The sequence below is a fragment of the Chelmon rostratus genome, chromosome 23 (genome assembly GCF_017976325.1).
Source record: "Chelmon rostratus isolate fCheRos1 chromosome 23, fCheRos1.pri, whole genome shotgun sequence".
NCBI classification, from domain to species: domain Eukaryota; kingdom Metazoa; phylum Chordata; class Actinopteri; order Chaetodontiformes; family Chaetodontidae; genus Chelmon; species Chelmon rostratus.
Genome location: NC_055680.1, coordinates 17,145,112 through 17,160,589, shown reverse-complemented (window position 1 = coordinate 17,160,589; position 15,478 = coordinate 17,145,112). Strand labels below are relative to the sequence as shown.

Genomic DNA, 15,478 nt, shown 5'->3' with positions numbered 1-15,478 from the left:
CCCTGAGAAAGGCGGTTGTTTCTGAGGATCTTAAAATCACTCCAAGCAGCTCAGTTTATTAAAAGGTCTTAGAGAAAATTTAGATTTATTCATGTCTGGCTGAAGCTGCGTCTCTGCTCTGTCCTCAGGTTATTTGAGACTCTTCAGTCTCTGTTCTGGTCCATATTCGGGCTGTTAAACCTGTACGTCACCAACGTGAAGGCCCGGCACGAGTTCACCGAGTTCATCGGGGCGACCATGTTCGGGACGTACAACGTCATCTCGCTGGTGGTTCTGCTCAACATGCTCATCGCCATGATGAACAACTCCTACCAACTCATCGCTGTAAGTCGCGACATTAGACATCAGCTGAAATGATTCATCAATCGACAAAGAGTTTAGCTAGTTTAGTTATAAATATGATGACAGTCTTAATCCTGTTGGAGTTTTTTCTCTTATCATGAGCTTTTGTCTGATTGTGGGAAGTGGAGTCCAGATTAAGACCAGGTTGTCTCACAAAAACAAGCCAATAAAAATCATTAGCTGCGTTTCCATTGCCCCTAGAAATGCGCAAATCCTAAATATCGCAATTGAAAACAGTAATGGAAACACCTAAATTTCGAAAATCCTCTCAATTATCGCAAAAACATTTTTACGCTCTCATGAGGTGGTTTTTCAGACGTGTCGATATTTAGGTGTATCGCAAAAGTGTCATGGAAACACTTTTTTCGCATTTACACGTCTCCGAGGTCAGCGGACTCCCCGTTTCGGGCCGGCCGCATGCAGTCAGATATAATGTCGTCAATTTTGTAGTGTTTGTATGTTTTCTGGATCTCAATAAGTAGCAGACAAAAACACTCCAGCTGTTCCAGCTGTCACGCTGATCAGCTGATCTGTTAAAAACAATCTGACAGCTGTGATCTCGTCCTGTGTCACTTCAAAATCTAATCATTCCGTTTTCATTAATCGTGAGATGAACTTTAAAGACACACGTGCGCACAAATGTACAGCACGATGTTTGCGATTGTGATGAGTGTGTGCACATCAGCTATGTGGGAGACACGCGTGCACGCCATTAACTTTAATATTTACACATAATTGCTGATAGAAAATATGTTCAAAGGACACTTCAGTAATTCAGTCCTGTATTCTGCTGCTGCTCCGCCAGCGCGAGCTGACGCTGTCAGAGCGAGCCTCGCGTGATAACAAATATAATAGGCCATCAAAAATCAGAGATCACTCTAAGTCAACAGATCATTTCTTTATTTCATCTTCAGCATTTGTGCATTAGAGCGCAATCCTACAAGGCAGGAGCATGCGTCGAGAACTTACGAGAATTTCGGCTGGTTCGCAAAACACTGTTCAAAGGAAACACCTGCAAGCCGCATTCGAACTTTGCCGAAATTTCAGAAATATCGCTTTTATTTTGCGAACAACTGTAATGGAAACGCAGTTACTGTCAGGCCATAGCCAATAAATTCTGAGATTACATTTCACGTGTTTGCTCTCCAAACGGACTGTTCACCTGCAGGCAACCAAAGCCGCTCAACTGGTCGACGCTACTTGGACTCCAGATGGAAACCAGAACGCTTCCAACACCCAAACCTTGTCCCTTGCCTACAGATTGTGCATTAATATGCAGATAGGTGTTTATAGAGATTATCACTTCATTTGTAGGGTTTTAATTTTGGAAAAACAGTAGCAAGCTTGAGTTTTTGCTGTCAGTGTGCAGTCCAGTATTTGTGAATAAGAGGAGACCTCAGAGAAAACAAAAACCACTGTTGAGCTTTGTTCTACCTCAGGATATCTCAGGATTTTGGTAGAATTATGTCTCTTTAATGGTTTCACCAAGTTCACCTCTCAGGCGGTTCCGTGACCTCGTAGCTTCAACAGCTTCGCCGTCTTCTTCTCATCCTGCAGGACCACGCCGACATCGAGTGGAAGTTCGCCCGCACCAAGCTGTGGATGAGCTACTTCGACGAGGGCGGCACGCTGCCGCCTCCGTTCAACATCATCCCCAGCCCCAAGTCCATCTGGTACCTGCTCATGTGGCTCCACAACAAACTGTGCAGGAGAGGCCAGCCGCCCGGGGAGGACACGCACAAATGTGAAAACCTCCGAGAGTTCACGGTGAGCGAAGAAACGGCAAAAACCTTCACCATCCCCACACCATCTGCTGTTCAGAATCATGATTTTCATTTATTTATTTTGCTGTTGTTTCATCACTTAAAGCTCATGTATGTTCAGTGGTCTCAATCGGTCTGCAGGTTCACAAATCAGGTGTTCTTCTCTCTCTTTATCCTCCAAAAACACAAGTCCTGATACAATCAGGAAGAGGAAGAGAGACGTGAGAGAGCGACCAGCCATGAAACTGAAGCCAAACAGAAAGACAAACCTGTGTTTGTTCTGTTTGTTGCAGCAGCGCTGTGCTGATGAAGATCTGTTTGCTTCGTGTACTGATGACCTGTGTTTAAATTAAATGTCGCTGTGGTCATTTCAGGAGCGATTTGCCAAGTTCAAGGTAGTTCCTGCAAGAATAGCCTTGAACGTTGTATAATTAATCACTGTTTTTGCACAGTCATATGTTTTCCTCGCTGTATGGTACCAGGTTTTCCAGTGCCAGCGTGTGGTCCAGGGGTGGTGAACATCTGGCACAGGGGTTTTCATGTCCAGCTGAGCCTCCACTGTTCGTATCGGCAGGCCTCTCCGGGACTGGCTCTCTCAGTCGTTTCTTTGCATTTATTGTTTGTGTCAGTCATGTTTCACTTTCCGCTCTTCAGCCCCAGAGAGGAACGACATTTCAGTCATCCGTTTGTGAAAAAGGGCGATAAACGTTGAATTCGATTGATTGTGACAAGACGGGACGCAGCTGTCCGAATCAGCCCAGCGAACGCTGCAGCTACGGGACAGTCAGTCAACGTACGATTCACACGAAACTCTGGAATATCAGAGGAATAAAAAACGTGCAAATGTTGATTTATTCATGCATGACCTAATATGCTGGCGTGGCCATATGCCGAACACTGAAGGCTCGTGCAAACAAGCTGCAGCCGGGCTAAAAGGCCATATGCTGATATTCATGGTAACAAGTCACTGGAGGATTCGCAGGCTTCACATGCAAACGGAGGTCTGGTTGCTCTGACCTGTGAGCTTGAAGCAGCTACAGGAGCTGACAGGATGTGCTTCCTCTTCAGGAATAATTTATCTAATAATTCAGTTTTATTTTTGTCATCTTGAGTCCAACAGAAACACGAGAAGCTCAGATTATGACAGATTGTGAAGTGTTTTACCTGAAGGATTTAGAATAAAACGGTCTGTTCTGTCACTGAGTTTACAGATTATTTGACCGCAAACTGGTTGGTTTTGCTAAAATTAGACTGAGATTGAGAGTGAAGACAGCTAAAAGCTCCAGAGCAGCTACTAAATAGACCCTGTGGAGTGATTGTTTAGAGCAGCTGCTTTAGATACTGCTCAGTAGTTTAATGTATAACGGTGCAGCATACTATGTGTGTATAGGAACAGTAAATGTGAACACAAACTGTCAGGCAGGTGAGTAGGAGGAAGCCAGAAAAGGATTTGAATGCAGACAACCAGGCGGTCTGGAACAGTTTTATTGGTAAAGACGATGAAACATAAGCTTGCAGGGAGACGTTGAAGGTGCAAACAGAAGGAGCTAAGAGCCCACATGTTAGCAGGACTGGAGCAGGTTACAGGCTGCAGGGCTCAGAGGCTGGAAAGCAACATCAGGCTTTTTCACACCTTTTAATGCCTCCGAGCCCGCGTCAGCCGTGGCCGGAGGCATTGTTTGTGGGTCGTCCCTCCATCTGTCCGTCAGGGAAGCCTCGAGGCGATTTATTCAAATATGGCACAAATATTGACTGAATGAACACATTAGATTTTGGCGGTCAAAGGTCACTTTGACCTCACAAAACAAGTACAGAACAGATTACTTTCATTGCCACGATAATAACAACATTATGGCATCCGACCAGCAGCACTTTAACACTCAACTACGACTCACGACTAGTATGAATTCACCAAAAGGACTTCCTGACAGTGTGAAAACCGTCTGGCAGAGTGGACCCAGGTTTGGCTGAGTGGTCCGGGCTTTGGTCCAGGAGAGATTTCACATCTCTGATTTTGGTGAAGTCCAAAAGTGTGGACCACATGAGGCAGGTGTGAAAGAACCAACACGTCCTCGTAGCTAAACGACTGAACAGGTCGATTGTCAATGAATCCCAAAACAATGTATGACCATCGGAGAGAATCAGCGTCAAGCACACCGAATCTTTGTAGTCACATGATTAACGGTGTGAAACAGTCGGGTTTAGGCACCAAAACTGCTTAGTTAGGTTTAGGCAAAGATGATAGTTTAGTGGAAGTCCTGAGTCCTGAGTCCTTTCTTGCTTTTTATACTACATCACCTGACTTCCTCCTTTTCTCCCGTCATAATTACTTCATCCTGTGTGGCTGTTTTTTTTTTTTTTTTTTTTTTTTTGGTGAGGACGGGCTGGAAAAGGCTCACAATCTGGCAGCTGAGGGGCTGTTGGAAACAGCTGAGCAGGTGGATGTGGGAGTCAGGACATCTGGTGGACAGGTGGAGAACGGCGAGTCTGGAGAGTTCACAACATTTCCTATGAAATACGTGGTGGGAAGTGAGAAGTGTCTGGAGACGGGGACAGAGCAAAATAAAAACAACATCTGTCGTGGCAACGGTAGCTTTTAAAGAAATGTAGTCGAGCGTGGAAAATAAAGAAATTCAGAGCCTGCGATCAATCAGAGCAGAAGGACTCATCAGAGTAACAGACAGAATATCATTTCACTGGAACACAAACCTGCAGCGCAGAGATCAGCTGCGTCTGCAAGCGCAGAACGAACATCGGCGGAAAAACACGTTTAACAGCTCAGTCATCTGGAGAGAGACTGTGAGCAAGCAGTGCAGAATGGTAGCACACACACACACACACGCACACACACACACACACAGAATGCAGCTGCCATGTTCACCTCAGCTGAAGTCAGATGAGTTATATAAGCCCACCAGCCCACATAGGTTCACCGAGCCACACAGCACTGCAGAGATCTGATCAAGAGAGAGAGCCGGCGTGTGTGTGTGTGTGTGTGTGTTGACAGTGTAAGCAGAAAAACAGCATGAGATATGGGAGGCAATGATAGCTCTGAAGAGGGAGGGAGTTAGATTGTTAGAAGAAGATGACTGGAGGATGAATGCAGGTTTGTGTGCGTGTGTGTGTGTGTGCGTGCATGCGTGCGTGCGTGTTAGCGGACAGCAGGGACAGAGTGAAATTAGAAGTGTGGATGGAGTAAGACGAGTGTGAAATGATGAAAGGGAAGTGGAGACGGAGAGGTGAAACGCTGACTATGGGACAAAACAACAGAGGAAGAGATGAGGATGATGATGTGGAGGCTGCTGCACACTGAAATACCACAGACCAGTGGTGAAAAGTAACTAAGTACATTTACTCGAGTACTGTAGGTACTTGAGTATACTGGTTGAGCTCCACCACAGTTCAGAGGGAAAAAGTCACATAAAAAAAAATAAAGATAATGAACAACTGTTTTATGACGTGTTGTTATAAATAAAGACTTTATTGATCCAGATGATACCTGATAAATAAACTGGCCTCCACTTGAATGGAGCAGATTGGTGTGAACCAGTTCACACAGTTTTAAAGCTCACGCACCCAAACTTTGCTCTTAGTCGTTGCAAGAAGACATTAATCTAAAATTACACCAAATGGTTCTCATATGAAAAAAATCATCTGCTTACTATAATAATAAAGTTTGTTTATCGTTTTCCTCATAAGCTGTAAAACTCACTGCTAACGAGTGAAGAGAAGCTACAACAGCACTGATAGGATCATCTCTGTTAGTGCTCATTAAAAGCCGAGCAGCTGCGTTATAGAAAGTGGAAAATAAAACCTGGTAAATGCAGCGTGCTCTGTACTGCAAATGTCCTTTAATCAGATCTTCATCTTAATTGTTTCGTGTGATTGGTTTTCTAAAATGTTATTTCCTCGTTATTATTAATATTAAAAATAAGACAAACTCCTGGATATTTTCAGTGAAAACCAGACATTATTGGTCCCTGTTTGGATCCACCTGTAGCACCTGAACGCCGTTACTCGATTTGATGAGTGACGTCAAGTAAGACAGCGACGATGAGACAGACTGTACTGATGAAGTGTCCTTGAGCAACAGCTCCTGCCTCTGCCTCAGACAAACAGATCAGTCTTGACTATTAAGATGCATCTTAAACCGCCTTCAGAAGCTCTTCAGCAGCCCTCAAAAACCTCAATAACATGGCCTCAGTCTGTCATTTCATTCCTCAGGCTGACCAGCCTCTGACTGAAGAGAGGTGTCATCATTTTACAGAGCACCATCCACAGTGTAGGAGAGGCAGAAACCTCAATAACACATAATAGATCCCTTGATCCAGGGGTTCCCAGGGTGCATGTACACCTGGAGGAACAGCACGTTGCTGCACTGGACAGGGGGTTCGTGCACAAGGCGCAGTCACTCAGCTCGTTCGTGATTGGGTAAATACATTCATGTCCACACACGCTTGGGTTTAGGAGGAAAATAAAGACAAAAATGAGATTAGAAAGTGGTGTGAGGCTGGTCTTTATAATATTTATCATCAGTTGTAACACCTCAACACCACATGCTGCGTGGAAACGAGCTGAGGTAAAGCTTTTTCCCGTCCAAGTGGCAGCAGTGCAAATGTACATCGACGATGTGGTATTATATGACTAATTAATTAATTATTATATAACTAGCGGTTTAACATCGCTTCAACATTGATGGGTGGCGTTAAAGGTCCAGTGTGGAGGATTTAGATGGATCTATTTGCGGAGATGTGTGTGTTTTCATCCATCTATAATCGCCTAGAAATAAGAATCATTGTGTTTTCATTAGCTGAGAATGAGCTCTTTAAATCTACAGAGGGAGCAGCTCCTCCTCCACAGAGTCCGCCATGTTGCACCGCCATGTTTCTACAGTAGCCCAGAACGGACAAACCAAACACTGACTCTACAGAGGAGCTTTCATGTTTTTTGCTAGTTTCGTAGCCACCGTAGCTTCTCCTGCAGGCTGGGGAAAGGGAGGTGTGAGGTGAGGGGTATTCAGTCAGTTGTGATCTGCAACCTCACCACTAGATGCCACTAGATCTTGCATTTAATTAACTTTTAAGACCTTTAAGTAACTTGAGCTCATCTGACAGGGTTGTAGGAGTACATCAGACAAAAAAGACAAACACAAACGTACATTAACACCATGAGGCCAAACTTCAAACCCCTTTGAAAAGACAACGTCTAAAGCTCCTGCATGCTCTAATGGTGGCTTAAAATAAACTCCTAAAGGCCATATGGTGTCTGTTTCTCTTATTTTTTCTCTATCGTCTTCCTTTGTAAAGCATTTCGTCACAAAAAGCTGCACGAATGCTCTGCCAAAGACTGCAGCATCCGCCGCAGAGTGAAAACACTGAATTATATAGGTCTGGATTGATGCTGTAGCTCTCTAAAAATAACCTGAATCGCTCTCAGTACACTTGATCCCGTTGGTTCCATCATTTGATGAGGTGAGAAGAGCGCTTTAAAGAGAAGAAACTCACATTTTTGCACATGTGTCACCTAGATGACTGTGATTCTGGATTAAAGCATCAGCTACAGGCCTGAAATGTAAATGAGGAGCAGAACTTCTCTCTCCAAAATGTCATATATCCATTTTGAGTGGAGAAAAAATGATTAACTGGAGTTCATTACTCGGCGCCTCTCCAATATGGAGGATCCAGGCTGTGAAAGTGTCTTTCTGTCAGCCAAAGGCAATTTGTTCCCGGCTCTCTTTTGTTCTACTCTGGTGCTCTTAATCCTTTTTCACTGTTCTGAACTGTGGATGTTTCAGTTCGGAGTGAAGTGTGCGTCTGTTTGTGTGTATCAGAATGAAAGGATGTGGCATGCAGCAACATTTAACATGATCTCCTTCTGTCTCTGCAGGAACGCCACGCTGACAGTCTGATACAGAATCAGCATTATCAGGTCTGTACACCCGTCACAGCCTCATGTTTGTTTACTTGTGTGTGAACGTGTATTACTGACGTGATGGGGACATAGTTCTGTTTGTACGGTCACGCTGCGGGGACTCGCCTTTCTTATGGGGACGAAATGGTCCCCATAATGTGTGTGTGTGTGTGTTTGTGTGTGTGTGTGCTGGAGGTCATCACAAGAACACAGCCCCCCCGCCCCCAACAATCCAGACCCTGATCCAACCTGAACTGTCTGGCTGCCGTTCCAGGCTGGATCCAACTTAAAGCAATGACATTGACATTTTTGGAAATAGGCACTTTTTTTTTTCTTGCCAAGAGTTAGATGAGAAGATCAATACTGCTCTCCTGTCTGTACGGTCAAGGAGACTGTTAGCTTAGCTTAGCATGAAGACTGGAAACAGAGGGAAACAGCTATCTTGGCTTCAAACATATTCTAGGAAGCAACTGTCCACAGCCGAGAAATAGATCATCACATGACCCCCTGTGAAAGCACAATTTGTCATTTTTACATCAGTTTTTGTGCAAATTAAACAAAAAATTATCAAGTTATCTTGATAGCTATGAGAGCATTATTGATGTTCTCATCTAACTATTGAAAATGTTGCTAACAGAGCAGCTGAAAATCTTGTTGTTGCTGATCTCCAATGGTTTAACTTCTCACCTTGCTGCAGTGGGGTCGAAGTTCACCTCAGGGTGCGTCTTACGCTAAAACTAAACTATAAAACAAACTAAAACCAGCTCCCTGTGGTCCACAAACTGTGTGTGTGTTTAGCCAGCTGTTCCTCCTGAAAACATATCTATCCCCGACCTCACACTGCAACAACAAAAGCAGCAACAGCATTAGATTTGATGTCATGCTCGACTGCGTATCCATGCAAATTTGTATTTTTAGAGTTTTTCCAAAAGTGTCCTCTAATATAAGTAGAAGTGAGAGCGAGCACCTTTTTTTAAACTCTTCACAAACACAGTATCTGACGTCCAGTTTTTCGTGGATTTTTGTAAGAATTTGTGCAGCGACTCAAGCGAGACGGAGCTCTTGTGTTTTGACACCTCAGCACTGGCAGCGACCACGGACGCAGGGACGCCAGTACTTTGTATTTGGCAGCGCTGATTGCTGCTTTGATTTGCGTCCACGATTTTAAGGATTGTTGTAGGAATCTGCCCTTCAGTGGAGTGTGTGGTGTGTTTTGGCAGAGGCGGAGAGTGACAGCATGCCAGACCATCCCGTTTGGCAGTCACAGGTGTTGACTGTGGGAGGATGCAGTGTGTGTGTGTGTGTGTTAGTGTGTGTGTGTGCTGTCGCAGTGTGTCAGGGTTTGAATTGCCACCCACTGAGCACCAAATGCTGGTGGAATTTGTCTGTGCTCTTTAAATCAATAAGGGTCACCTGCCTGATTGGCTGATTACCTAATGAGACAATAATCTCTCAGTTACCTGGAATTATTCTGCACCTTGTCACAAAATGAACAAGGTTTTATTCATGAACTTTAAAAACACTGAATGTAAAATGTTCCCCGGAGTGTTTTTTAAGCTGCGACATACAGTGGCGCTAACTTCCCTTAAATGTCCGTAAAACTTTCCTGGTCTTTACTATTATTTTATACAACTATGCCCAACAGCATGTAAATTCAGCTGTGGAATAGTGCTGATCTCAAACTTAAGCAATGTACTTCTTTTGTTATGTTCAAAAAATCATTATGTGGATTTATATTTAGGAGTTATGGCTGTAATTGAAAAAAGGGGAAAAGAGATATGTATGTGCATGAGTATGTATGTACGTATGTATGTATGTATTTATATATATATATATATATATATATTGTTTATTCTTTCCACTTGATACCATGAATTGTGTAGCATTAATAAGCTTTGCTTCTGCCTGAGCCTTTTTCAGTCAAAATAGTTTTTTTTTTGTGGTTCTTTTTTTCTTTTGATGCTTTGAAGTGTATATGACTGAAATAAACTAACTAACTAACTAACTAACTAAATGCATGTAAGCCAGCTGTATATAAGATGTATATACAGCTTCAAACAATACCATCAAAAGTCCAAAAAATAAAGAAAAACAATGTGAATAGTTTCATATTTTCAGATTTTGTGTGTAAAACAAAATTCATAAATCACTGACAAAAACATGTAATAATGGAGAAATCAGAGTAAACACTAGTTAAACCATCCGAGTTTTCTTCTTTGACTTTCTTCTTTTGAAACAAAGTCTGTTTAACTTGAGCACAATGAAAATAACCCGTCTTGATCATCTGTACAGCAGAATATTTCAGGGTTTTTTGTTGAAGCATTTTAAGTAAAATCCCCTCTTAAATCGTCACAATATGAACAATACAAAAAAACTGGGACTAATTTTCCACCTAAATATGTTTGAATCTAGATAATAGAGCTGTGACATACGATTCAGGATTAGATTTATGTTTAATCTGCACTTTATTTTGATTTTCACAAAATATCTCAAATTTTATTTTTTTGAAAGCTGAGCAAAATTGGAAACTGTTGGATAAAGCAATAAAATAACAGGAAGCGAGCATGTTAAGTAACCACGGCGACATGTCCCCAACAGGAAGTGATCCGCAACCTGGTGAAGAGGTACGTGGCGGCCATGATACGCAGCGCCAAGACGGACGAGGGACTGACGGAGGAGAACTTTAAGGTGGGTGCTTTAATAAATAAAAAATGAGCCAAACACAGAAAGTGAGAGGAGGTTTAGACGTGACAGCATTGTTGTTTTGGTCTGTTTCTGTCTGTGCTCAAACTAATATATAGAATAAACAATAGGTAGAACATAAACCTGTCTATTGTTTTACAGTAAGTCCTGTCAGTCTGTAGCTGGACGCCCTGCAGAGCTCAGTCTGCAGAGACATCAGGTGCACAGTGGCTGGTTATTTGTGTTTGCATTGCAACAAAGAGTGCAGCTTTTATTGATACCAAAGGCAGAGCTGTGCCTGCAAAGATTTATTACAAGATTAAAAGACTTTTAATAACGGCCACCTGCTCTCCAGAATCTGCAGCTCTGATCGATCCCAACAGTTCTCCGTGGATAAACCCCGAGGAGAGACTCTTTACTTTCTGCAAACCCTCTGAGCCGAGTGTTATTCTGGGCTCTTTTAGCTCCAGAGCCTGTTTCCCATGATGCCTCTGGAGCCCAGCCTGGGCTTTGAAGTGGAAAGTTCTTTTCAATGCAAAAACAACATCAGGTGCACATCGAGCTGAATCACTTTCACACCCCGAGTGTGTTTGTGTGTGTGTGTGTGTGTGTGTGTGTGTGTGTGCATTTATGTGAGAGATGAGTGGTCACAATAGTCAGGAGTTTGTGTTTGTGCGAGTAAAGTGTGTAACTAACATCAGGTGCATGTTGAAGCAAATCAGTGTTTCATTCTCTGAGGAGTAAAGCCGTGTGCGTCGCAGTTGGACCCCATATGGCGAGCGAAAAGAAAATGATGGAATAGATGTGATCGTATTTTCAAAACGACAGGATTCAAGTTTATTGAGTTATTTGGATCACAGCTTGTAGCTGTGTGTGTGTGTGTGTGTGTGTGTGTGTGTGAGAGAGAGAGAGGGATAGAAAGAGAGAAGCAAAGCGTTACAGGACGTGTAAGCAGTGAACGTTTATGTAGGCATTTATGTTAATTCTCTGTAGAAGCTACGGGCTAAATTCAGGTTGTGTGTGGACTTAAATAACAAACTGAACTCGTTTGGTTAAAGGCCATCTTCAGATACGTGTTTTCCTGTGAGGAAGATAAAGATGAGATGGTGATGGATCGATGACAGGTCACATGACCGCATTGTTTACGTTCATGCAACGTGAGAGTTGCATGAGAGTTACTGATTCTTCTTGTTTATAAAACGTCACAAAATAGTACAAGCTGACTGTTTTTCGGTTGAGGTTAATACTAATATTGGTCTTTAGAAAAGAAAATCATATCAATACCTATGTCAGTCATCAATACATCAGCTTGGGGAACACCACAGTTCTATGGCATCCTCTGAGGCTCTCAAGGAGCTTCCTGAAGTCTGAGAAAATAACCCTGATATTATGTAAACCACAACAATCCACCTCTGCTGCATTGATTTTCAGCATTTAGTTTTTAAAACTGAAAAAGATCAATAACGTCATGTTGGAATAATCCTTTAACATAAACTGACAACAGAAAGACAGATTTTTGATCATTAGTTCATTGGAAGAGTACTCCACGGATTTAGCATGTCCTATAAAACTGTTGGACTCACGATGGAAGTTGCATTACCCACAATGCAGCTCAACCGGCGACAGTTCAGTCAGATATGTGGGTGTGTTCGTTAAGGATCGACAATCATCATAACAACAGACGGCTGTTCAATTTATTATATTCACCCTCATCAGCTGATACCCCAGACTTGGTGATTTCAGTGGACGGCAAGACGGGATTTGACCACGTGGTCCTGCTTGTTTTACTCATTAAAAAGATTTGATTATATCTTTATACGCTGACGACCTGTGACTCTTCATCTCTGACCTGAACAGATCTATCCCTCGAGTGACAGCTTTGCTGAAGGAGTTTGGGCGGATTTCGGGTTATAAATTGAATGTTCAGAAAATGAAGTGGCTGCAGCTCGGTCTATCTCCTTTCAAACCTGCTGTTTAAGATGTTTGAAGAAAACTTAAAATATTTATAAGAATTATTCACAATTGTTTAAATATAACTTCTACCTTTTGCTGGTTCACCTGACTCAAGATCTCTACCATAACTTTATCTCTTCAACTATTTTCCCTTCTCTGGGCTGACTCAAATGACATCACTTGAGGCAATTTATCAGACTTCACACAGAGCTCCCTCTGGAGACACAAAAGCCATTATTCAGCATTTTCACATATATAGCTCACCCCCCAACACCTGTAAACAGCCTTTGATGTGTAAAGTTGGTTAAGTTCCCTTTAAGGAAGCGTGATCAAGATATGCACCGAGTGGGGCAGCTGAGGAATAAACGTATCGGTGCTCTCTGGTGGACGAATTATTTAAAGACACGCTGTTTCCAAATTACCTCAAACAGATCTTCCACCTTTCTGTAGTCATGTTTCTGGGCATACTGACATATCAACTTCTGTGCTAAGCTAAAGTCAGCTGACCATGCTGATCTGGTTCATGTTGCTTGTTTTGTCCAAACCAACAGACAAGCTGTTTATTCAAGTTACGGTTATATAAGACAGACAGAGGCAGGAGAATTATAGACAAATCAGTTAATATCCTAATTGTTTTCTGCACTAATCATAAAATTACTTTAAATGAGGATGGATGGTGAGAATTGACATTGAATTATGATGATGTCCCAGCATGAGCTGTGTTGGCTAAATGCACCTGATTAGTTTATTAATGGACTTTCATTGATTATTATTCACCTTTTTTCGACAGTGTCATTGAAACAACACCACACACACAATTAGATCCTGTTTCATGATCAGTGACTGAAGCCATTTATTTAGTTATAGTGAGTTTACTGGAATCTCTCCCCCGGCCGACTCCTCTCTCTCTCTCCAGTCACACATTTCACTCGCTCTCTCGCTCTCCCCCTCTTCACCACCATCCTCCTGAGTCCTTACCCTCCTCTTCACCCTCTGCCTCTACAAATTGATGTTTCACCTCCCCTCTCTCAGTCAGTCTCTTCTCTTCCACTTCCCCTCCTCACCCTCTTCTTCTGCTCTGTTTTTTTCCCCTGAAGATCAGATATTCACTCCATTTAAAGCTTTAGAATAAACTTCCTGATAAAAAAAAATAATTAAAATTAAAATTCTTGGCTCAACGGGAAAATTTTATTTCAAAAGGAAATCAGGCCTCTAGCTCGAGCCAAACTGTGTTCCAGTTATATATTTACTTTTTTCTTCCTTTTTCAACTCTTTAATCGCTCTTCTCCTTTTATCCTCGTGTGAAATGCTTTCAAATAACAGCATTATTTTACCCATAATTACATTTTACATTTAATTCATAACAGTTCTCTCTCTGTCTTTTTCCAGGAGTTGAAGCAGGACATCTCCAGTTTCCGCTACGAGGTCCTGGATCTCCTCGGGAACCGGCGTCCTCCAAGACGAAATTACTCCTCCTCCAGCGAAACAGCGAAAGAGGATGGCGCCATGGCCTCGGAGGATGACAGCGAATCGGGTGACGGTTGCGGAGGTGGAGGCCAGAGGTCGAAGGGCGTGACCTTCACGACCCCGCTGGAGGACGACATGAGGCCGTCACCGACGCTGGGCGTGTCCGCCTTGGTGCGATCCATTTCTGGAATGACCCAGATAGAAAGAGGAGGAGAGGGTGATGAGAGGGAGCTGGAGGAGGGCATTGGATGGGGGGAAGAGGAGGAGGACGAGGAGGGGAAACCAAAGAGCAACGGGCTGAAGACCACCGTCATCTCTCCATCCTCCACCACCGTCCTGCCCTCCCCGTCTTCATCGTTCTCCTCGTCGTTCTCCTCATCGCTCGCTCGTACGAAGAGCCGCCTGCAGCGTCTCTCGGCTCCGGGAGCTAAGACGGACTCTTTCAAGCGCCTCTCCTACCTGTTCTCACGCTCCAAACGCAGAGCCCCGCCCATGCCTCTCCCTTTACAGTCCCCGCCCTCCTACACCATCTCCGATGGGTTGCTCCGCCCCCTGGGGAGCCACAGCCACTCCGACTTCGTACTCAGTGACGTGACCAGAAGCGAGACTCACCTGAACGAGGTGGGCCGCTCAGTCGACATCAATAACCCCTCGTTATCCCCGCGGAGAACGAACGGGCGGGACTCGCTCCTGACGCTGCCCCTCCCTCCCCCGTGTCCCTGCCAATCCCTGCACTGTGCTTCCAACATGTCCGAGTCCAGCTCGCGCCTGCTGGACTCCAGCGAAGACGTTTTCCAGGGCGGAGGCGTGGGAGGAGCGGGCGAGGGCAGAGCGGATGGAGGAGGGCAAAGAGGAGGGATGATGGTGATGGGCGGGTGGGTTGGACCATGCGATGATGTCATAGAGGACAGCTGTGAGGTCATAGAGGACTCTGTCACCACACAGCTATAGGAGGGACAGACAACCAAACTGTTTTTCTTTGTTTGTTTGCAAATGGCTGAACACATTCAGAGGGAGAGAGACAGAGAGAGAGAGGTGGAGGGACGGGAATCCAGCGGAATCTGTTCTGGAACTCAGCAGGATGGATTCCCGAATTCCAGAAGGCAACATTTTCAAAGAACGGAGCAGGTTCACTGATGGTTCTGGCGACCCCTTACGAGGACAGAGGGGGTCCTGAAATGGCAGATGTTCATCAAGACAGTTTGACATGATCTGGTTGTCTGGGATTACTCAGGGAATTCACCAAGAGTTCCCATGAATCCACTCTTAACTCGCAAGCTTGGCACCTAGCGAGCAAGCTACCAAGCTAATCTGCTTGGAATGAGCTAACTAGCTAAAAAGTGATGGAGCCACCAAAGTAA

At 43.9% G+C, this 15,478-nt stretch overlaps 1 protein-coding gene across 1 annotated transcript in view; it reads left to right on the top strand.

Annotated features, from left to right (window-relative positions):
* Positions 1-15,068, top strand: part of trpc5a (transient receptor potential cation channel, subfamily C, member 5a) — a 68,698-nt gene extending 53,630 nt beyond the window's left edge. Inside the window, exons 13-17 of the mRNA XM_041965734.1 lie at positions 129-324; positions 1,900-2,109; positions 7,992-8,033; positions 10,614-10,703; positions 14,040-15,068. Of these exons, the coding sequence (XP_041821668.1) occupies positions 129-324; positions 1,900-2,109; positions 7,992-8,033; positions 10,614-10,703; positions 14,040-15,068 (1,567 nt within the window). The remainder of the gene's footprint in view (positions 1-128; positions 325-1,899; positions 2,110-7,991; positions 8,034-10,613; positions 10,704-14,039) is intronic.
* Positions 15,069-15,478: the final 410 nt, after the last annotated feature.